The sequence below is a fragment of the Dunckerocampus dactyliophorus genome, chromosome 10 (genome assembly GCF_027744805.1).
Source record: "Dunckerocampus dactyliophorus isolate RoL2022-P2 chromosome 10, RoL_Ddac_1.1, whole genome shotgun sequence".
NCBI classification, from domain to species: domain Eukaryota; kingdom Metazoa; phylum Chordata; class Actinopteri; order Syngnathiformes; family Syngnathidae; genus Dunckerocampus; species Dunckerocampus dactyliophorus.
The window spans coordinates 16,469,842-16,493,741 of NC_072828.1; the positions used below are offsets into that span (position 1 = coordinate 16,469,842).

Sequence of the window (23,900 nt, forward strand, 5' to 3'; positions counted from 1 at the left end):
TGTGTGGAGGCAGAGACTTCTCAGAAGAGGCCTCCTGACAGTTGCAGTATGACTGAAAAAGTCATGAGAAGACTGCAATAACATGAAAAGGTCTGTATGCAAATGTCTTCAATGCAAATTGGGTTTCTTCACTTTGCTATGAGACACATCCACACACTCACAGCCGCGGTGTCGCACATTATAGCGATCTAATTTATCTTATTTATTATGTATTGTGTAAAACTAAGACATGAATAACATCGAATTAAAAGCACAAAATGAATGCCGACCCACCATCCACCAGTTCAAGTTCCAGCCACGTTTTTCCAGAGAGATTATTACATCGCTGTTTGACGTGTGTGGTAAAAGGCAGTGCGCTAGCATGAATTCACTTGAGACAAATGTGCACATTAGCACTCAATAAGTCATCAAAACTTACCTTTATGCATTCCCACATAGTATTACCGTTTGAGACCAAATATGAGGTGAAAGAAAAATGGTAAAAATACAGTAGTAGTCTATCTGTGCGGCATGAGATAAAGTTAGCACACGCACAATGGACATGCGTCAAGTGAGACGGATGTAACAGATAGAATCCGGCCAATTTTCAAAATAAAACATAAAAAAAAAATGAAATAATGAAAATTATTTTTTCTTTCTGGGCGGTATCAAATGACCCACGGCCTGGTACCGGCCCACGGCCCGGGGGTTGGGTACCACTGCATTACCATATCAGTGCATAATGGAACCACCTGCTTGTGTCTTGTGTTGATGTTCGAATGTCCACGAATGCACCTTGTTCTTAAACAATATGTTTATCGTTGTGCTTGTTGCAGTATGACTTGTTAAAAATGCGACAAACCTGCCCAGCGAGCAAAAACCAGCAAGACTCTCGCATCACCATACATGTCATCACTTGTTATGAAAGTCAATGTGTTTTATTGCATTTCAATTTTGCATTGATTTACTTTTTTTTTTTTTTTTTTTACAGTTGTGTGGCAATTAAGAATGTTCAAAATAATCTTCATCAGTGGTCATCGAAGTTAAGAGTTTTATTGTGTTTACGTTTCGCTAATGTGAATGGTCGTTTGTCTATATGTGCCCTGCGATTTGCTGTCGACCAGTCCAGGGTGTACCTCAGCTGTGATAGGCTCCAGCATACCTACCACCCTAGTGAGGATAAGCGGCATAGAAGATGGATGGATGGGCGTTTTACTAATTGCAGTGATTAACTTATTTTTACACGTGTATGACCAATAACAACGTTACAGCATTAAATCTTAAGGTTTTACGATGGTGACAGTTTGACCCTGGAATGGATTATTTCTATTTTCATTCTGTCCTGTGGGAAAAGTTCAATAGTCATACAATTCAAACCTTTGGGTTTCTATTGTATATGAAAACACTAAGTGATGATATTGTATGTAATAAAGTGATTTTCCCACATATATAGCATATATTTTGGGGGCTAGGCCTTACTCTATTCACATAAAAATTCAAAGTAAAGGTTTTCTATGGCAACTACCCCTTACAAAATCTACGTGAGAAGTCTGAGCTGCCTTCAGTGAGGGCACTACGTGAAAGTGTATTATGTGACGTTGACATGCAGAAGTCAGCGCTGCCGAAGCCTCGCAAGAGTTTCACTTCACGCTTTCATGTGTCAATCCTCGCTTCAAATGTTTCCTGATCCCACAGAGTCGAGCTCCGCCCTTGACCTTGGTGCATGCTCAAGTCAATGCTGCCTTTTTGACCCAACTTTTAATTGGATGCCAAAAAGGCCAGGCAGCCAATCAGCACACTTTGAGGAGAAACAACAGTTTAAATAGGCTGAAAGTCAAAATGCACGTTTGGGAACACACAGGACCTACCGCAAAGTCCCTATAGTCGAAGATCCTTCAGTGGATCAGTGGATCCCAGCCTTTTTGAGTTCACCAACAAACCCGTGACGGACCGGCCGGGCAGGACGATGGCTGGGCCTTCAGTGGGGACTGAGGCAACAGAGTCCACCGCTATTACATTACAATGAGACAAACCATTAATAATATAGAAAAATGCAACCCAACAATACGTGGCATTACAGAACTGGGTACTGTATTACTAAAGCAACAACCCCAGTACACACCTCATCTTCGAATACGCTGTCTCCAGACAACTCCAAACTCTAAACCGCTACACTACAACATAATCTGGAATCAACATTTGTCTAATAACATGACAAAAACATTAAAAGTGTAATAAAATGTATCAGACTGAGCACTCACTGATAAACACTGGTCTGGAAGACCTGGAGACCAGACCCTTTCCCTGGCTGACGTACGGTATATATCACATAATCATCTAATCTTAATCTTATTTGTTCAGATACTGTAACATACATACTGCGCTGTTCATGTGATGATGCGTTCAAGCGCATTGGTAACTTAAGAGTGTTAATTAAGCACAGGTTTTCAACCAATCAACCAATCAGAGAACAGAAACATGCTGACGTTACTGTACGCCTGCTGGCTGGGCCTGTGAGATGACTCTGAAATCTGATTGGTTAAAGAAACAGTCCAATTGCCAATAGTGTTTAAAGGGATAGTTCGGATTTTTTTTTTACATGTAGGTATATGACATCTCCCCCCCCTCCCACCCCTGCAAATGAATACAATTGCATGGAACAAATATACTGTATATAATTTCAGTTGGAAATGTTGGTCAGTGCTTCTGATGCCGTGTAGGCCAGCAGAGAAGGCTTTGCTGGTCCTGACAGCCCACCAAAAACAAACAAAAACCCAACTGAAAGATCTCGTCAAAGATCCTCAATACGACAGGACTACTCTACTGTTTTTAGGGTCTGCTACAAAAACGTTAGCCCCTCCCCAGTCTTGCCTTCAAAAAACGTTGGCGTCATTCATGAGGCGGAGTTCATTGCTATCAATTCTCACATGAAACAAGTTTCACTCGTGAATGGTAATGAACACTCATGAATACAACGTTGTGTTCTCATTTTGGCTCTTTTTTTATTTATTTATTACCTAAAAAAAAGAAAATGTTCTATCACAAGTCACACTGAAATGTATTGCTTAAGAAAAAAATATATTCGTATATATTTTGATTTTTTTTTTCCTGTTTTGTTTCCGTTGTATTTCCACCAAAAAAAAAAAAAAATCCAGACACAAGCAAAGAGCTGCTGCCTCTTCTTATTTTTGCCCCCCGACTTTAAAAAAAAAACAAAAAAAAAAAAAACGAAATGCCACAAAGAAAATACATAATTCACAGTTACCATTTTGGTTTCATAAATTAACACAGTCACACGTGCTACACCGGTCTAGAGCTAGAACATTGGTAAAATTGTATTCTTGAATCCGGTTCCATGTCAATAGTTAGCTACAAGAATGAACTGAAACAACTTGTGATCATGTGTCTTCTCTGTAATGCTCTCGCTCTCTTTTTGTGTCAATTTCACAGAAGTGAGGCACACAGAGTATAGCTGATACATACATAAAAAGAAACGAATAGAATTTGACAAAGGGGTCGAGGTCAGTTGTCCTTTTTTGTCATGTTGGGGGCGGGGCAGGAAGTGCATGTCGTCCTCACAGGACCTTTCTGGTGACCTTTTTTTTTTCTGCAGCCATGAGGGACAAGAGTGAGGCCAGGCAAATCAGGACGATATTTGAGGAACATTTCTGGATGGGCGACAGATACTACAGTCATGCGCGTGGATTCACGAAAAAGAACATGACACAGTGAGGGCAACATTTTTAAGGCACAGAAGCCTTGACATAATAGAGACTCCACCAGCTAGAAAGCACTAAAACAACAGATGCCCACTGACAAAAAAAAAAATGGTGCCTTGATGACAAACTGACGCAGAAAAACAAAAAACACCCCTTTTGTCCTAATTTTTTTTTGTGAAAGGTAAGGCCACTTAAAAAAAAACAAAAAAAAGAAGTTCACCAAAAAAATGTAATCTCTCACTGCAATCTCTCGGGAGTGCAATCATTGGCGAGTCGGGCACAAAATCGGACGAAGTCCCTGCCTGTGCGTCTTTACAGTTCCTACGCGGGATAGCCTTTGAGAGGGTGTTGAAGTTCCACAACAGGAATGTTCTTAACTTCATCTGTCTTTTTTTTTTTTAATCCACCCAACACAAACATACCAATAAAAATGACAAAAACCTTACCGACACACAGCAGCATTGTTTTTTTCTTTTCCAATTTTCTTCAGAAATTCATGCACGTCCCCCCCCCCCCCCCCCTTTTTCTCAATTCCATCCCAGAAAAACATGCAAAGAACACTCTTCTCGCTATTATTTGTTTTTTCCTGTCATGTTTGAAGTGTGTAGCAGCAAAAAACTGTGTAAAGGCCGAACCTGATATGTTCATGCATTGTCCTGGTGGAGGCACTGGGTAACTGATCACAAGTCATATCGTCATTGGTAGGAGGATTGAATCGGTGACAAAAAAGTATTGGGGGGGCAGAGTATTCCAACTCAATTTACACCCTAAGTCATCACACACCCTAATAATAATAAATCTTTGCCAATTGTCACATGTATGTACACAACCTACGAGTCACTAAGATTCAGGAGCCACGCATCATCGATGAACGTTTATCATAATGATAGCTGCTTTTGGAAAACAGCAGAATAGAAATAAAAATAGATTTTTTTTTCTCATATTAAATGTCATATTTGTTTTGTAAAATCCCCCTCTAAAGCACTTTCTGTTAATAATCTATACTATTAACAGGGTTTCCCAAACTTGAGGAACCCAAATGGAGTCCGAAATAGTTGCTAATTTTCATTTTTTCATTTGTCGTTGCAAATGTTCATCTTTTGGGTTCATTATCACATGTTTACATGCGGTACATGGCAATGTATTTATTTGGAATTGATAGTTACATTGAAGTTCATCGCGTGTACGCAACTCAACGTCACCAGGAAGGAGATTTACTTTGACTCCTTCTCCATGTCCATGATCGTTTGTTCACTTCCTGTGTTTAACATGTACCAGGTTAGCATTTTCTAATAGGGGGGGAAAGAATCTGTGATAGCATACGCCTATATATGATATATTTTTGTAATTATGGCTGAAAAAGTTTGGGAAACCCCACCCTATGTCGCTGAGGTCAATCAATATGTCCATATTAGGCTCCGCCTCCTTTTTGCACATAGCTAAGAAATCCAAAGGTCATGTGCAAAATCCACATTGAACTGTTCTATATGAAAACCTGAATGCTTGGTGAACAATGCTACATTTGTATTCTTTTATAAAATAGTATGTTTTCAAACAAAAAGAAACAACAACAGCAACAACATCAACAACAACGACAACAACGACAAAAGAAGAAGTTTAACCACCCTGTAACAGGTCAGAACCGGACTGCTGCTGCTGCTGCTGCTTGGTGAGTTTATGAGAATGCCCGTCGCGAATAATCCGATAAAGTTTGTCGGGGTTTTGTGAGGAGAACACTGAGGCATCTGGTGCATGTGTCCTGCTCGGAAGTCCAGCATGGAGCTTTTCGTCCTTGTCCAGAGTGCGCTTTATCACACACACACACACAAAAGTAAAAATACCACCACCAACACCACCCAGGGAGTTCCGCTATGCTCAAAGTGAAGGTATCGTGAGATCTTATGAGAGGAGTTCTATTCCAGTCCAAGCATAAGACAAGGTCCAGTCATGGATTTAAGTCTACAAACGGCGAGCGGGTGGTCGTCCATCATCAATGCGCAATCCTGCCACATATATCCTCATTTTTTAATTCACTCTTTCCCTCTCAGGCCATGACAAACTCGGACTTCAAGTCAGCCTTGACGTCGGGCTTCCACACGGAGTCGTCAAAGTCCAGGTCCAGGGAGCCCTCGCTGGACATGCTGCTGTTGCTGTTGCTGCGTCCCGCCTTGCGGTTGGGCAGCCACTGGTAAGGGCCGCGCTGATCCCGCCGAGCCTTCCTGCGCAGTCTCTTCTGCTGCATCAGCAGCTGCAGGCGCTCCACCTTGCAGCGGGTGGCGCGGTTCTCCGTCTGACGGATGCGGTCACCTGGACGGGGGGGCAGGAGAGGACAACGTCAGTCGGAGGCAGAATGGAGTGCAATATTTGTCTGTAACCAGGGGAGGTGCTGTTGATTCGGTCTCGACTAGTTTGCTGCATAAAGAAGACATGTTGAGCTACAGCCTACCGTGTTATGACCTCAGGGCTGCATTGCTTGTTTTAATAAGACACTCGTATGGAAGCAGGAGTTCAGAAAATTCACCATTAAGAATCATTTTTAAAAAATAAGTCATCAATTAATTGATGAATAATTCCCCCATTGTGTCATGAAATGAATGAAAGCAATGTTCTATGTTGCTATATGTTCTTCTAGGGGACCCCTTAGGTAGGGTTGGAGAGGCATCGCATCGTATTGTACTGTACTGTACTGCACTGCACATGCCGTATCTACAGTTGCCAATTTCAAGGTAATTCCATTTCTTCGGAAATTCAGGGCTCGGACGGCAGGAAGGCAGTGCAACCACAATCTATTAGCCAGCTCCATTAGTATCTGTCTGGGAATGAAATAATGAAAGAAAAGGCTCCAATGTCGATAAAGGCAAGCGGGCCCTCTCTACTAGGACGCGCACAAAGGCTCTGATCCGCATTGGAGTGCCTCACGTATTCGCACGTATAAACACATACACACATGCACACAGCCGCAGTAGCTTTTAAAGTGGATCGATGGCAAATTAAAAAGACCTATTGATTAAACCTTAGCTCTAGTGCAGCCATCCATCTCTGAGCCCAGGACAACGCTATTGGCTTTCAATAGAAAATGCAAGCGAATGGAAATTGTACGCGGAGAGGAAAGGAGAGACAGGGGGAGATGGAGTTTTTCGGCTATTTTTTTCCATCCTTTACGGCTTCCTATTCTCAGCTCATTGACCCAACAACCCCACCCCCCTCCCCCCTTCATTTCCCCGCTCCTCCCCAGAGACACCGTTGGGGCAGTGTGAAGAAGGGGACTGGATAGAGGAGGAGAATGGAAGGGGGGGTTAAGGAATTCCTCCCCCTGGGGGGAGTGGAGGAAAGGACCGAGAGAGTGGGCGGAGGGTGAAGGATCAGCTGTAGGTGGCAGTTTTCCCCAATCGATTGCGCCCTCCTTTGCTCTGCCCCCACCACTCCTATCGGAATGATGTGGGGCTTTAATTTTCTTTCCCCCCCTTTTCTTATCCATTCCTATAAATGCAAACCACTGCTAATGTGAGGCATTATTGTATGATAGACATCAGCAAGGATGTGCACCAACAAAGGTGCCCTAATGGTAGGAGGAGTCTTCTCGATTTGGGTCATTGTTGCATTGCCTCAGCTCAATACTCACATGTTGCAGCAAGGCTTCGTTCCCTCTCCGGTCTAGAACCGCCCTTGTCCATTGAGTGTAAATGTGGCACACCTTGCACACCCAATCAACAAAACATCCTTAGTTCTCTTTAGATGTGTCTATGTTCTAGAGTGCACTCAGTCACATGCTTGGGCACACTTGACACCTAAAGTCTGGTTTGTTTGTGTAGTGTGAGTGCTCTGATCTGTTTTCAAGCTCGGTACACTTCCCTGGCTCCAGTATGCTTGGAAGAAGTGAGTGGGCCTGGACGCAACACAACATATGCGAGTCATACAATTAATGCGCTCGCTACTCCCACCGATTTTTAATGATAACCGCCACCTTACGTAATAGAAAAAATTGGACGCATTGCAGTGTGACAGGAGAAGAAAAGAGAATCGCACCAAGTCCAGTGTGAGTGTGTCCTAAAAACAGTTTGATGGTGCAGTAGGAGGTCTAAGGCCTTTTTGGCTTGGCAAGTGCTTTGGGAATGTGCTTGGAGCGACACCAAAATAAGTGTGTGTGCGTGGTCATTCATCAGCGTCACTACCGGAGCCCTGGGCGGCTGGGCCGGACACAGCTGGCCACAGGGATCTCCAGTCTATGTTTATGACAGTAGGGCTATTATTAGTGCTGGCTGAGTGGGACAGACCATGCACACACAACTCACACACGCATGCAGGCAGGGGGGCTGGCCCCGAGCCTCACTGTAGAGTTCTGACGTTAGCACAATAACCTTGGAGGACCCGGAGACAGAAAGAAAGATGGCTAGAAGTCATAGGAAGTGAATGCAAGATAAGATAAACAATTGTTTGCTTCTACTTATTCGGTCCCGTGGAAGCCAGGGAGGCTGAGCGAGAAGAAAGGAGGGGATGTATGAATAATCGATGTGTCAGTCAGCTTTCCTTGCCTTTCAGCCCAACCCAGCAACAAGACCACGGGTAGAGGAGGGGTAGGAGAAATGGGCGGTGAGGGTGGAGTGTACAGGACACAACATGGAGGGAGGCTCTGTTTTCGTTAATAGCACAAAGATTTGAATTTTGTACTTTCAAAAAATCCACAAACATGCCCATCATGGTGCTAAATACGTCCCATATGATACCATTTTTCAACATTTTTAAATCAGTCTTAGAGGTCCCAAAATAGTGTATTGGCCAAAATCTAGCCCTGATGTTGGAATGACAAAAGATAATTTAAAAGTGCTTTTAGTAAGCGCTATGGGGAACACGCAGTGTGTGTGTGTGTGTGTGTTTGGGTGTGTCTGTAGCTTTAATGCTAATGAGCTATTTGTCCACAACTGCCTCCAACAGAGTGTGTGGCACCAAGAAGCACCATTGTGCACTTTATCCACTTTTTACATACACAGTAGTAACAGTAGCTCCTGTTATTATCATAATAACGGTGGCATAGTGGTTAGCATGTTGGCCACACAGTCAGGAGATCGGGAAGATCTGGGTTCGAATCTCCGCTTGGGCATCTCTGTGTGGAGTTTGCATGTTCTCCCTGTGGGCACCTTGGACTGGTTGCCAGCCAATCGCAGGGCACATATTGACAAACAATCATTCACACTCACATTCATACCTATGGACAATTTACAGTCTCCAATTAAACTAACATGCATGGTTTTGGAATGTGGGAGGAAACCGGAGTACCCGGAGAAAACCCACACAGGCACGGGGAGAACATCCAAACTCCACACAGAGATGCTAACCGCTCGGCCAACATTGACATATTTTTTTGCAAAAATTCGTACCGCGATATGGTGAGGAATTACTGTACACCGTAACTCTGCAAGTAATAGATGGCATGTACCACATACACCAATGTAACATTTAGGAGTGGGACAGGAAAACAAAAAGATTAGCAACACTAGCATAGCTGTGTGAGCTACGGTGCTAAGATTACAGTCACATTTGTCAGCAACATCATGCTAAGTTAGTCTATTTGCCGAAGAAAAACAAACACATCTGTAGGTGACTGAGGGATAGTTGGCATGTTAGCAGAGATGTGCAGTGAAGCCTGCTTTTTTATTTCTTTAAAAAGCTTTGATGCTAAAAATGAGGCGGGTTCATCTAGCTAGGGGCGTATCGGAGGTGGTATCATGTCCATTAGGGGTGGGGGAATTAATCGATTGTTAGATGCATCGCGACGCGGGCATTGACGATTATTAATCGGTTCATACATGTCAATAATCTATGCTGATGGAGCAAAAAAAACGGAACAAAACGACGGAAAGCGGAAGTGCCGGCCAGACAGTTTATGGTGGTGCACCTAAGTGTAATGTGTGCCACACACGGGAGGCGATAAACAACTGCGATTGGAGAAAACCCATCGCCAACACATAGCAAATCGTGCACACGGGTGGCTGTGTCCAGCTACACTGGTGAGTGACGCGTTCACATCCAGAACGAATTGTACGAGTCTACCACGGTTTTGATTGGCTGTCAGATGTGGAGGGGAATTGGGGGGTGTCAAAAGTAGTTCAGAGGAGGAAAAGCGGCCGGTGTTGATCGACTAACGGCTAGTACCGGACCTTGCTAGTATTGAAGATAAACTTACATAAATGTCCGTTTAAATGAATGTCAACTTACTCAATATGTTTACTCTGGCGCCAACGAGTTCCCGTGCTGCTGCTTTTTTCTTCATATCTTTATCTTCTTTTTTTAAATTTTTTTTAGAAATGTCAAATAGCTCCGGGAAATGAATCAGTTTGATGTTTATTTGAATTGTGTTTCATTCCAAATATGCTTTGTTTTAGTAGTACACAGTGAGTAAAAAAATGATGCATGGAAAAAATGGACAATCTATTGATCACAAAAAAAGACACTTCGGGATGCATCGATAATCGTTTTATCATCGCATCGCAGGCCTCTGAAGCGTAGTGGCATCGAATCGTGAGGTGTCCAGAGATTCCCACCCATCATGTCCATGAGAATGGAGGTTTTTGCGTCATTACGTCATGTATACTTCGGAACTTCAAAAGGGATCATTTCAGCGCCTCTTCTCTTAAAAGTGAGGGAGACGATTTTTCCAATGTTTGGTTTACATAAGAGGGAAGGGATCAAGGATTAACATGGCTGTCGGTTCTCAGTCATCCACAAAAGTCCAGTTGCCTTTGACTGAACTTCTGCGGACTAGTTTGTGCATTAGTTTCCGGAATCATTAAAACTACTGACCATGATGTCACATTCAGAAACAATCGAAGGAATGACTTTAACATGACATTCTGTGCCGCCTGGGAAAAACAAAGTAGCCCGGCGCCATCAAACAGCTATAACCAGCCAAATCGGACTGACTGCCGATCAAACTGGTGGCTAAAAATGAGCGTTGTGACAGCCAGTGAAAGGGCGCTGACAACCCTGCAGGGACACACGCTCTTCAATGACTTTTAAGACTTCATTTGCATTCTCCCTCGCTCTCCTTGTCGACAATGAAAGGGCACCTGATGTGCTTGACTGGCTTTTCGTTCGATAGCGCTGTTACTGTGTCACCAACAGGGGCTGCACGTGTGAGAAAAGCCTTAGCGGCGGATAACGGGTGCCAGCCTGGCTTTAAATTCTTCCTCACCCTACCCTTCTCGTTTGGCTTGCCAAGGACGCTAACGTGACCTGACAAATCTAAAGGGAACGAGTGGGGGCAAGGGGGGTGAAGTGATCCGGAAGGCGGGAGGGAACAAGAGCTTATTCTGTGTTGAACTAAGGCAGCTGCAGTGGGAGAAGGACTAAAAGGCAGCCCCTATAATCCCAAAGCCCTCCCCTTCCTCTGCCCCACAATGGCCCAGCCTGGCGCCCTCTATGCAGCCCCTGTCCCCTACACAATGGCTTCAACTGGGGGATGGGGGAGAGGGCTAGAGGGAGGTCCACCCTCCTCAGTAATGGAATTTATCTAACAATCAAGCCTGAGTCCTGAGATGAAAAATCCTCAAACTCAGCAGTACCATTCAAAACCAAGCTTTTAACCAGGCGGCCCGAGTGTGTCAAGCTTTTTTATTTACGCTTGTCTTACCCACCCCTCCGCAGCCCCTTTACTCCCTTGCACATGAACTTGCAGTGGAAAAGGGTAAAGGCTCTCTGGAGACGGCCAAGCTATGTGACATTTTCAAGAGGCTGTCTCAAGTATAAGTGCATGCACACATATTCACTGGTTAGTGGCTTTGAATGGAGGAAGGCCTCTGTGAAGTAGAGTTAAGCCTCAGTGTTAAGTCCCCGTAAGTCCTCCGCCAGGTGTCGGCTGATAAGGCTGTCCAGAAGCACTATGGGTGCTGCACTTGGCCATTCGTACCGTGCTGTACTCACAATGGGCATTCGTGCTATGACCTGTTTGCTTGTCCCGCTTATATTGTGCAGTATTGCTGCTATTTCCCTGACTTTGCGGATTTAATACACACATGGATGTAAGTGCAGGTGGGCGACCGTGCTGTGTCTTTCGACATTTTGATTATTTTGAGTCTGTGTATTTGATTTCTATTAGAAATTGTGCCGGTTATCATGAGAACTTACAAGGAGTGATCGCATTACATCATTCTATGACTCGGCAATGTTGCACTCATACATGCATCATACCTGTCGACGCTCGGATCTGAAAATAAGGGAAACTAGGCCTGCTCATGTAGAGTTGGGGTAGATTTGCCTCTTGTAGGCCGGTTGATTTCTGGCTTTCCACACAGATAAGGGTGTTTGAGGTACCGCTGGCAAGTTCGCTTTAGTTCTAAAAACAATTCTTATGCTATCTTATGCTATGCTAGCGGCCGGCATGCAGGCAATAGATCTCAGAAGATATTGACAGGAATCTCTGATGGCGACCAAGAAACTTGCAGATCAGAATCCACATAAGTCGACAGTGTTGCATATAATAGTGTGGTACAGACTTATGTTATGACAGCAGACGACTGCAAGTGTAGCTTCCAAGCACACATAGTTTCACGCTCTTTTTCTAACTTTATTCTGACCTTAACACATCAACAGCAGTGGTCAATTCCAACACCACATACGTATCTCCAACTTGCAAACACGTTTCTTCGTTCATCCTTGGAACAACAATTTCTCATTCCCACCCACACCACCGTAACAAACAAACAACACACTTGCGGCCTTCACAATAAACTGCTGCGCGTGACAGCCTGTCTGAATGCACTAAACAAAATAAGGGTCTCAGAAACATAGCTTACACAAGAAATGATCTATTTGCTACATAAAAAACAACAATGGCTAAGATGGATACTCATCATGTGGGTTTGTAGCGTTCACATGCAACTTGTACACATACTGTAAGTCGAAGACGTTGATTCTTTACGACTTCCTGGAAAGGAGTGTATTTGTGGGCTGGGCCAAAGTGGTTGATACTACATGACAGTAAAGCACAAACAGTGCTGTTGTCTAACAACATCCTATTTTTTGTAATAATGTTTTTTGGCACGGATGCCTTCTCCGTTTTCATGTCCATCCATCTCTCTCACGCTGTCGATTTGAATGAATCTGGTCACATGCGACTCGTGACTCGAAGATTTACGGTAAATAATACGGTAGTTTTCCGAGAGAAAATGGAAGACTTGACAGCTATGATGTCTGTTTGGCGTGCAGTAGCCTAGCCCATCTCTTCCAATCATGACAGAGGACAGGAAATGTGCCGTGCTTGGGCGCAGATCCGCCGGGTATGATTGGCCTAGGGTGAGTACGCCCTTTGCCATCGGCTTCCTTAGAACATCAGGCGGAAGTGTCCACAATGAGACCAGCGCTCATTGTTGTCTCAGTGGGCTTGTTTAGTTGAGATCAGGAAGTTGGACCGAGGACTGTTATGTAAAAAAACAGAGGGCAAGACATTCTTTTTGTGTTGGCTGTTGGCTGATGAACGGGATTTAACACCCAAATGATGAATGGAGGTTTAGTGTTGTGGTTTTAACAACGGCTCACCCCCTCCCCATCCTCACCCCCATCCAGTGCTGAATAAATCTATTTAAAGGCCAACTGAACACAGAGAATGTACAGTATTGATGCACAACACAGACATGGAAAAAGAAGGAGGGGAGGCTGAATGGTAGGAAGACGGACAGATGGATTTAACAGGCGAGGCTGTTTTTTGGACGGAGGGGGAAGAGGGATGGCGGAGAGGAATAATGTGGGCTGCTGAGTGCAGTGCAGATGTGCAGACAGGACAAGGGTGAGGGTGGGAGTGCGGGGAAGGTCTTCCCGAAGTTAGGAAAATAAGATCGTGTTGTTCCAACTGTTCACCGGACACTTGTGAGGGCACAAGGGGTGACACAAGAGAGGATGCTAGTCAGCTGCTCCAACTGAACCTCTATTCTGTTCAAACATTAAACATGATTCACTGACACCTCGAGACTCTACTAGTATTTCACCAAATATCCTCCACAGGTGATAAGGAGGCCACCAGAAGACGATGTGTCTTTTAGTTCATGTTTTGTTCAGTTAAAACGAAATCTGGTATGTCTGCTCTGCTAACACGGTATGTTTGGTCGAGTGTGAACATGACCACCCGAACCCTGGTATGCACCGAGAGCATTTGAGAGATGGGTCTGTGGTTCGGTTCATAGCTCAAATGCGAATGCTACACGGACCAGTGATAAAGTGACAGCAATAAGCATGCAGAAATGACAAATATGTAAGAGAAAAAGTGTGTGTGTGTGTGTGTGTGTGTGTGTGAGAAGAGTGTTCTTTTTTAGAAGCTTTTTGGTTTATATGTCATGTAATATGTCACGAAAGCTTACTTTATGCATGTTTTTACTGCACGACCTTTGATCCCATGACAAAAATACCAGTGTGAACGCAAAGTGAACCCTACCACGTATCTGTGTGCAAATATCTTTAGCCTACCAAACCAAAAGTGTGAATGCAGGCTTAGTGTAACCTACCAACACTAGCTGAAAGTTATCTGCACTGAACATCACTCCCAATCTAGTGTCTTCAGCAAAAAGAGAGTGTCATCTGAACTTCAGCAGCACCAGTAACCACTACCAGCCCAGCCCTCAGGCATGGGTATATTCAGTCCCAACCAGCCTCCATCATCTTCAAGCCTGTCTTTAAGAGGCCTAATCTAGTCTAAACATAGCCCGGCCTCCAGGGTGGAAAGGGTAAACCTATCTTCTCGGTGCACATAAACAATGCTGCGTGACAAGTGACGCCTGACGGAACAGGTCTGGAGAGGCTTGTGTTGCATTTCTGTGGAAAACAACTCCGTTTCCCATCATCTGCCTCAACTCAAGATACTGTAGTGACTGCTGAGGTTGTTTAATTTGACTTCACAATTCTTTCTTTGGTAGGTTATCAAGGTGAGAAGAATAAATGGTCTTCCAAGGCTGTTGCAACATCAGCGTCACAAAAGGATGTGAATGAATGTATTTGTGACTATGTCAGAGTCACTCACCAGGTGGCTTGCACATGCGGATCTGGCTCTGGCACTGCACCAGGGGATGGAGAGTCGCCGCGGGGCTGCCAGCGGGCACCGAGGTAGCTTTGGCGGAGAGACCTGTCATGCCAGTGACTGGGGGTGAAGGAGGCGGTGGAGACGGGGACGGCGAGTTGGGCGCGCCACACTGGGTTTGGTAGCGGAGCTGGGTGAGGGATGGGGGCATGCCCTGGTAGTGGCGCGTGGCACTCAGGAGGTCGTTGAGGATCTGAAGGATGGTACCTATATCCCGTCTGGGACGCCCGCTGCTGTCTTGGCAGTTTGGGTGCAAAGTGCCTGAGAAAGAGGAAAGGGAGAGAATGCTAAATAAAGCACGACTCGAGCGACTGGATCTCAAAGTGCATGTTTATTGCAGCAGCAGCTGTAGCAGTAAATCGCACCTGAAAAGGTCCCTGAAAAGACTCCGGGAGCGTGGTTAACAAAGCTCTCAATGATGGCGCCAGGTTTACGGGAGCGTGCCGATGAACTGGTGCCACTAGTGGGGCTGTTGGTGCTGCAGTTAGCCTGGGAAAAATGGAAGTGAGTTCATCAACATGCATAAAACGGCTTTGAGACCAGATAAAAAGTGTTTTCTTACATCTAAAATGAAACTTGGATCTACTTTAGAGTAGTCAGTGTACAACAGTATACAGTATATTTACTATCCACTGAAAATGAGTCAACACACAGCCATTATTGTCTAAATAGCTGGCTACACAATTGAGTCCACCTCACAGTAAACATGTCCAAAGTCAATATTTAGTGTGAGCACCACTGTGATCTAGCACTTCCTTAATCTTCTTGGGCATGCAATTCACTAGAGCTGCACAGGTCCTTATGCCTGAGGATGCAGGTCTGGGGGAGATACGTATACTTGGCTATTCCATCACCTTCACCATCCTCAGCAGGGCACTTGTCATCTTGGAGATGTCTTTGGGCTCCTTATCATGTAGGAAAACTGCTATGCGGCCCAGTTTCTAAGAGCGCTTCACAATTCCATAGCACATGTTGGAATTCATGTGCCCCTCAAAGAACCGCAGCTCCCCAGCGCAGGCAGCACTCATGCAATCTCAGACCATGACGCTACGACTACCATGTTTAACTGTAGGCAAGACACAATCATCTTGGTACTCACTTGTTGGCTGTTTGGACTTCTTTTCAGTGTATAGTAAAATCAAGCTGTACACTGACTACGCTTGACGTATATCTTCATTTCTATAATTGTCCCTTAAGAAGATACTGTATACTGTTATAAAACTGGCTTTTGTGAGATACAGTACTGTATATACATGCATACTGGTTATACATGGTTATATATATGATCATTCAACACTATTTTGGACCTTGTAAGTGACATTTACGTCACAGGTTTGCAAGAACTACTAGAACTACGTAAGTGGAAGAAATAAGATAGGAGTGTCACCCTATGCCCAAAAATGACAAGCGATGGAGTTACCATAAATGCGGACTGGACTAAACTTAGCAACCCCAAGCAACTAATTTGACATTTGAGAATGTAATTCTATGGGGGCGTGTTCCTATGTGTGTGCATCAAGCTTGTAAAGGCTAATGAGAGAGAAAGCGAGACATTTGCCCTTTACATCACTCCTAAACCAGACCTGTATTTCCAGTGCTGTTGACACGGCAACGGTTTCAACAGTAAACAATAAACTTGTGTTGCATCTTGGGGCTGTTTCTTTGAATGAAGCCTGCGTTTTGGTGTGTTGAATCTGGCTTTTGTATGTAAACAAGGGGTGGGAAGCCTATGCACCCGGGGCCATAGGTTTCCTACAGCCTGCCAGAGCATTTACTGTAATTTGGCCAGCTGTGCAACTCTAAAAGCAAAAACAACCTCAGAGAAGACCTTGATTCTCCTAACATATAATAATGCATATTTGTTTGATTGATGCATCATAGTTTATGGCCCTTGGAGCACTGATATCAATATAAAGCAGGTACATAAGGACTTACCTCAGGGCACAAAACAGGGGCTACAGGGCTGGCTCGGCCGACGTCGTGGCTGGGCTGGCCTGAAGAAGGCTGGTGATAGTGGTGGTGGTGATGATGAAGGTGATGGGGAGGAGAGCGGAAAGCATGCGCCTGGCGCGGGGAGTGCTGGGGAGGCGGTGGAGGGGTGCCGGTGCTGCAGTGTGGAGTGGAGGTGGAAGAGGAGGAGGAGGGAGACTGGTGGTACAAGGGGGGTAGCTGCTGGTGGTGTGTCGAGGCAAGGGGGAATGCGCTCGAGGATGAGGGAGTAGAGTGGGGATGATGAGGGAGGAGGTTATGGGTGGAGTGTGGGAGGGGGGCACACAGCTGTCCTGTTGGCTGGCTGGCCGTAGCGTCCGAGTTGCCCCGAGTGATAAGGTGCCTGTGCTGGAGCTGTGGACCACCCGACTGCTGCGCCGCTAACTGGAGCTGGACGAACATCATGTGATCACCTACTCGCAGTGCCAGGGTGAGGGGGGAGCGGCCGGACAGGAAGTCACTGACCTGTAGGTGGAGAAAAGATTTGATTAGCCACATAAAGCAAAGCCAGAGACCGAGTTTTAACTGCAGTGCTGCATTAGAACGCCTTTCAGAAGAGCACTCATTTTGTTATTATGAGTCATATATTTACTGAGAAATGAAGGAGAACCTTGCAATGTGAACAAAGGAGACAACTTGTACTCAAGAGAAGACTGAGCGCACCAAGAAAACGAACGGCTTTAGTAAAACGGAGACTGTGAAGCTAAGGCAACAGCCAACAGGGTATGCTAATGTTTGCGTTTGTGATTGTTTTTGTCATTTTTGGCTGTGTATTCTTAAATGATTCAATAACCAATCTGCTCAACCAATGAGCAGCCAGTAGTTTACCGAATCCATATAGCATCGGTTCAGCATGACTGATAAAATAGTACTTGTTATGTAGTCGCTACCGACGCTTTTCTATTGGTAAAAGCTGGAAGTGTGTACATACTGTGCAATGAAATGAAGGAAAATGTCTTGCAATGTTAAAAAACAAGACAAATTTTACTCGAGAGGAGAATGAGGGCGGCAAGAAAACAGGCCGCTGGAGACTGTGGAGCTAAGCTGAGGCACAGTTATGGTTATGCTAGCAAGTGAGATTATTTTACTAACTTTACGGCATACTTGGAACCCAAGAAAGACGATAAATAGTGCCTGCCTCGTGAGCAAGAGGCAAAAGTACAATTACAACGCTCATGCTAACAAGACAGATGGCGATAAAACAACCTCATTGGCAGAGTTCTATATAGAGGAAAAAAAGAAGCTCCCCTGCGCTTTGACTTCCTCCTCTTTAAATGAACAGTGGATGGCCGTTGAAAAGCAAACAACAGAGCTTTGACCTCCTACTCATGGAGACAGACGCAACCCGCATTAGGCCCATCGTGCAATCAATCACCATTCTGTAACACTGGGCTATTTACATCAGCTGCATGAGGCCGACTATTGGACAACACACACAACAAACAGAGCCCCCTCTCACTCGCCTTCCACCGTCCTTGGGCTTGCTCTTAGTCAGCAGTGTCATTCCATCCAAGGGGGACAAAAGCCACCCTTCTCTCTGGCTTTGAGCCTGAAAAATCAGTCCCGCGTCCAGGAAACACACCCCGCCCGCCTCATACACAAACAGAATGGACGATTGTCTGCGGCGGATATGGAAGGGATGCCCAAATTTGGAGCGAGAGAGGCTAAATGGGTGTGTGAAATGGGAGGTTTCACTGGACACAGAAGAATAAGACACTAGACTTATCACGACTTGGCTGGAGGATTCTCACTAAACAACAAGAGTTTTGTGCACCCCCCGTCTTTGCATGCATGCTACTCTTCTGCATTCTATTTCATGTGTACACAAGACAGTGTGAGCCACTCAGGGGTCACACAAAGCTTCCTTGGGGACACAATTTTAGCAGTTGGCACCAGCAAATAAAAAGTGACACCTCTGTCGAAAAGAGTTTCAACATATACTACCCTCCCACAAAAGTGGAGCTTGGTAAGGGGGGGACCAGAAAATACATGAATGACATTTGTGTCAATCAAAAATAAGCACTTCTGGTTGTGATATCAGGTATGTCATGTATTTGTAATGTACAAGAGATGGCTTCTTAGTTTCTCAATACTTTTTCTGCAGGCTGTTGAGATGTTAGCCACTAGTTGACCCTGTGAATCAGCAAGCTCTGCCCTCAATCACTCTTCTCCCTTCTCAGCTGCTTATTTATTTCTCTATCGACCGTCGCCTCCCTTTTGCCAGGGTGACCTTTGCACATTGGTATTGACATGGGCGTGCAACAAAAAAAAGAGGAAGAGAAGCAGATGAAGGCACCAAGTTGATCTCATTTCAACATCTAAATAAATACAGAAGCAAGGCGGCTATAAAAAAAAAGCAGGAGGCAGAAACAGAAACTCAGCACTTTGGGAGTGTAAACGTGGCCTATCAGGCTGTTGTTGATACAATCCACACCCCGCCCTGTGATTACACGGTTGTGGTAAAGACGACAAACCCAGCAGGCCCCAGGCTGGGTGTGAAGCAGGGTTGGGCGCATCACATCAGAAGGGTCTTGGGAAGGACTTTAAAAGGAAGCATGGGTGACCTGAGAGAAAAGGTGCAGCTCCTGACTGACAAGTGTTTGCTAGCCGACCAAAAAACAGAGACAATTAATACAAGACCCTGAGGGAGGGTGTCAAACTCTGTGTTTAGTTAGAGGGAGGCTGGGAGACTGGGTGGAACCCTCGTGAGAAGTCTCTCAACTAATGCTGTTAGGGCGTGTGAATTTATATAACAAACCCTTCTGTTCTGTCACAGATGTATGTGAGATAAGAGCACCGACTCTTGGATTATATGGGTGCAACTCCTTAAAAGTAGTTTGTCATATATTATCCAGGAGGCGGAGTTATTCTTCTATTGATGTCCCCTTTAAGTTTCAAGAGAAACCACATTTATATGCTGAGTGAGAAGCCGTAATACAAACCAGCTTTCAAGCAGATCAAATCCAGATTGAGCATAATTATATTTCGGTCAGTTCTCACCACATTAGGTTGTAAACTTGTTGATCTTCCAAACAATCTCGTTAAAAAAAACGCAGCGGGTTCATCTATTGATTTTTCTTGTGATAAAAGGGCATGTTTTCATGACAATAGGCAAAAAAACGAAATGTGTACAGATGACAATGTTGTCAAAACAATCCCTGTTTACAGACACCTGCAAAAATGAAAAAGGTGTCATTTACATGTCTGGCCACAAGTTGACGCTGTTACGCATGTTCTTCCTCCTTAAAGAAATTGTCTTTTGAGGAGCCTTTGTGGTGTCGAAGTGTTTGTGTTCATGTTTGTGTTCAAAAATTTAATCTAAGCAAGATTAAATACCTAAAATCAAGGTGAAGTACCAACATATTATGCTAGTATGACTCAGAAAAATAATGTTTCCAGCATTGTAGTTTAATGCAAATCGCCTTAGATTTTAGGGTGTACTAGCAAATTTGTATACCATAGCAAGTGCCTGGTAAGAAAAATATCTTGCTGGTCAAAAATAAGTATTTTGACCATGATTTCGGGTATTTCGACAGGTGAGCGGCTTCATCAGAGCTAGAATACAGCTGCAAGAGACAGCTCTACCCTTCCTCCCTCCTCCCTTGTGAGGCTTCCCTCTCTCCACCCTCCTGTCCCGCCCTTCCAAGCCTCTATCCTCTTTTCTCTGGCACAAAGCTGCTCAGTTGTTCATGAATGTCAGCTCCCTCTATCTCCCCCCTCTCTCTTTTTTCCCCCACTCTTGCTTATCTCTGCTGCCGTACTTCGCTTAGTGTGCAGAGGAAGAACGACTGCAAATGAGTTCCTTGAACCACAGGGACCCCAATAAATAAAACTGTCAGCCAGAGATGTCGAAAGAAAAAAAAAAGAGAGAGGGAAGGAGCCAGAGGCGCATCCTCACTGAATATTTCATCACTACTACCACCAATACTCCATGACACCCTGCCCCCACTGCCTGCATCCCCCCTTCTCTTGCCATCTTCCCTCCACCCATCCTCCTCCTCTTCTCGCTGCCCCTTATCATCACGCTCTTCCCCCACCATCCATCCCTGCATAGCAACCAAAGCCTCCCACTAAACAAAATACCACTACCTGGCTAATCATGTGTCTCTTTGCATAGCACAGTTGCCTCCCTCTCCACTCTCCTAATCTTGAGTCTCTCATAACAAACCACTACACATTTTGTAAAAGCTTCGGAATTCCTGAGAAGTGTCCTGAGAGGAGCACCAGTGAAGAGGAGGGGGGGTTCAGACATGCCTAGAAGCTGTCTTTTGTTTGCCTGTGATGTTCCAGAAAGCTCTATCTGGTGTTTGTCCTGACGTCATTGCTAGCCTCAGCCGCATCGCCTCTCTTGGCTGGGGCTCCTGAGAGCAGACAGACATGTTTGGACTGGAGCTGAGCTGCTAGCTGAGAGACCTCTGGGGAATCATTCACTAGCCGGCCAGGTCGACAGCACTCCAGAACCCTCCCCCCCCCTCCATTTCCAGTACACACACTCTTAACAGACACCCCCATTCGCTTGTTTCCCCCATTCGTCCGTCTGGAAGAGGCTTGTTGCTACACGATCGCTCTCTCCAATCTGGCCGCTGGCAGGCTGTATCATCCTCCCATCCCTCAGGAAACATGGGCCTCATTTTACATTTCAGGTGTTCCGCTCTCTCGGCTCCTCAAGCTGCTCCGCACCTGAAGATTAACTGCATGGTTTATCATTCAACCGCAGTCTAGATTACAGTAGTTGACATACGGCCTGTTATTTCACCCCCTTACAAATCAGACTTTGTCTAAAGAAAAAAGGTTGCAGCAGTTTGTGTTTGTGTGTGCGTGTGTGTGTGTGCAATTTGAGGCCCTTTTTGTGAGTCAGACAGTTTGCAAAACAGTTTTAACTCAGTTAAGCGAGTGCAAATTTACTTTATGAGTCAATGGTGACAAAATATCCACCAGTAGGAGGTAAAGGACTGATTTCTGAGGCTTGATTTGGCGTCGGGAGCTGCGTAGTAGTGCATGAGTGTCAAGGCGGTGGTATTTATGCCAAGTGTTAAGAGCAGAAGACCAATTTTAAACTAACAACTGCTAAAAAGGTTGACATTTTGGTTGATTGTTTATACCCAAAGGTTGGGTTTTTTTGCAAACTAAAAGATGATATCATATATTTAACCTTGCTTAGAGTTCAGTTTTTGCAGTGCAAACGGTATTACAAGTGTCCGGTCATTGTTGTTGCTGTGTGACGCATTAAGCACATGCCCACACTGAACTCTGAAGACCCATGTGCACTCAAACGTGTGCATTGGACTAGAAAGCTAGTCATTTTCTCTACCCCGGCAGCTGCTTCTAGTTTGCAGAACACCCTTGTGGTATAAACAAGAAGCCAGAATGACATGTCTAGTAGTTTTAGTTAGTAGTTAGTAGTCTTCTGCCCACAACACTTGGCCTAAATATAACCATATCAACACTAACACACTAATACCAAATTCCTCAAATCACACCGAGGTTGTGTGTTCTCTAACTACAAAAATGTTACATTTAGAAAGAAGTAATCCTACTTTGTGGAAATTCACTTATCATGATCTGGAACCAATTAACCGTGATAAACGAGGGATTACTGCATACACAAAGTCGCACCTCGATTGGACGGCATGTGTGACATGTACATTGTTTGACAAAACTCTCGTCTCCAAACAACATGAAGTCTTCCAGGTCACATACAATCGTAAGACTGTTTCTATGGCCGAATTTTTGCCAGGTGACATTCTACCATCTGAGGATATAAATTGCATAAAGTCAAGACAGCGTTTCTGACAACTTCCCCGAACTGTCATGTATGTTTACTCAGTCCGCCTGTTTTGGTCCTAGACTGCATTCACACATGACCAAACGAACCGTACTAGCAGAGCAAACAGACTGGAGTTCATTTTAACCGAACCAAACATGACAAGCGTGAACATGCCCTAAAAACAGACATGCACTCTATCACTTTACTTATGAACAGAGGTGCAACCAACTCAGCTTTGGTAGCTCAATCAAGCTTCTGTTTGGACAATGCACATGACAGCCAGTGAATGTGTTTTTATGTTGACCAATATTTTTTTTGAAAACTCCACTCATGTGGATGGAGATTTTTTCAATGCCAGAGTAGGGGAAAATTTTCATTTTTGAAAATATTTATGTTTCTGTGGACAACAAAAATCATAGAGGCATTAAATGATAAAGTGTAATAAGCGTATTACTAAGAAATGTAGAGTGTAAATGTGCAGAGAACCCTAAGGGAAACTTTTGACACCCACACAATCAGCCTAATTGACCTCATTTGACTTGGTAGTGACCATCACACTTGTGATATTCCCGTCTCCGGTAGCCCCCCCTCTTGGTCACGATGCTTGCTACTTGAATCATAAAAGGTCAATGTCGCAGAGGAGAGAAATACTAAACAATGGTGGTCACGACTCATAGATGGAGAAATTGTTCTCCACTCGCCACCGGACAAAAGGCATTAAAACATGGATGTGCTCACACATACACACAACTGAATGAATGAATGAAATCCCCACCCCCCGCGCAAACATGCCTTACCTCCTCCTTGCCCACCTACCCTTTTTCTCCTACTGTGCATTTATACATCACAAAGGGTTGGGATTACACAGGTGCAAAAACACCTGTGATCATCTTATTAACGCTATTTACGTGAGCAGCGGGTCTCGTCATTATTTCTTTTTATCGATTTCAGTCATTTAGGTAACAAAAACCAGGCAAATTACCATTCTAAAAGAACTTCTTAAAATGCACATGCATATAAAAAGCATTCATTTCAATTGCAGTGCTATTGACCAACGCATTGAGTCATTCTTTAGTTCCTGGGACTCTTCTATCTCCTAAATGCAATTATAATGATTTCCAGTAGTGTCAATGCTGACGATTAACTAGCATCCAGACAAGGTGCATGACCGGAATGAGAAACATTGATGACGCCTTGCAAGGAACTGCACAATCTTTCTATATTGGCAAGCTAATATTCTTTTGGCTCAATATGTGCGCTCATCCCTTAACAGCTTCCATAAACACTGGAGTGCAAGGGTGACACCAAAAAAGGTGCCTATTCATAGATTTTCCCCAGACACAATGGCAATGATCCCTATGGAGGAGGAAGTGCAGAAGGATGAGGG

The 23,900-nt window shown here is 44.5% G+C and overlaps 1 protein-coding gene across 1 annotated transcript in view; it reads right to left on the reverse strand.

The window, feature by feature from the left end:
* Nucleotides 1-2,646: 2,646 nt before the first annotated feature.
* midn (midnolin) overlaps nt 2,647-23,900 on the reverse strand; it is a 37,405-nt gene continuing 16,151 nt past the window's right edge. Inside the window, exons 6-9 of the mRNA XM_054789461.1 lie at nt 16,693-17,211; nt 15,123-15,246; nt 14,701-15,018; nt 2,647-6,005 (exon numbers count right to left, since the gene is read on the reverse strand). Coding sequence (XP_054645436.1) covers nt 5,743-6,005; nt 14,701-15,018; nt 15,123-15,246; nt 16,693-17,211 — 1,224 coding nt within the window. The 3' untranslated portion in view covers nt 2,647-5,742. The remainder of the gene's footprint in view (nt 6,006-14,700; nt 15,019-15,122; nt 15,247-16,692; nt 17,212-23,900) is intronic.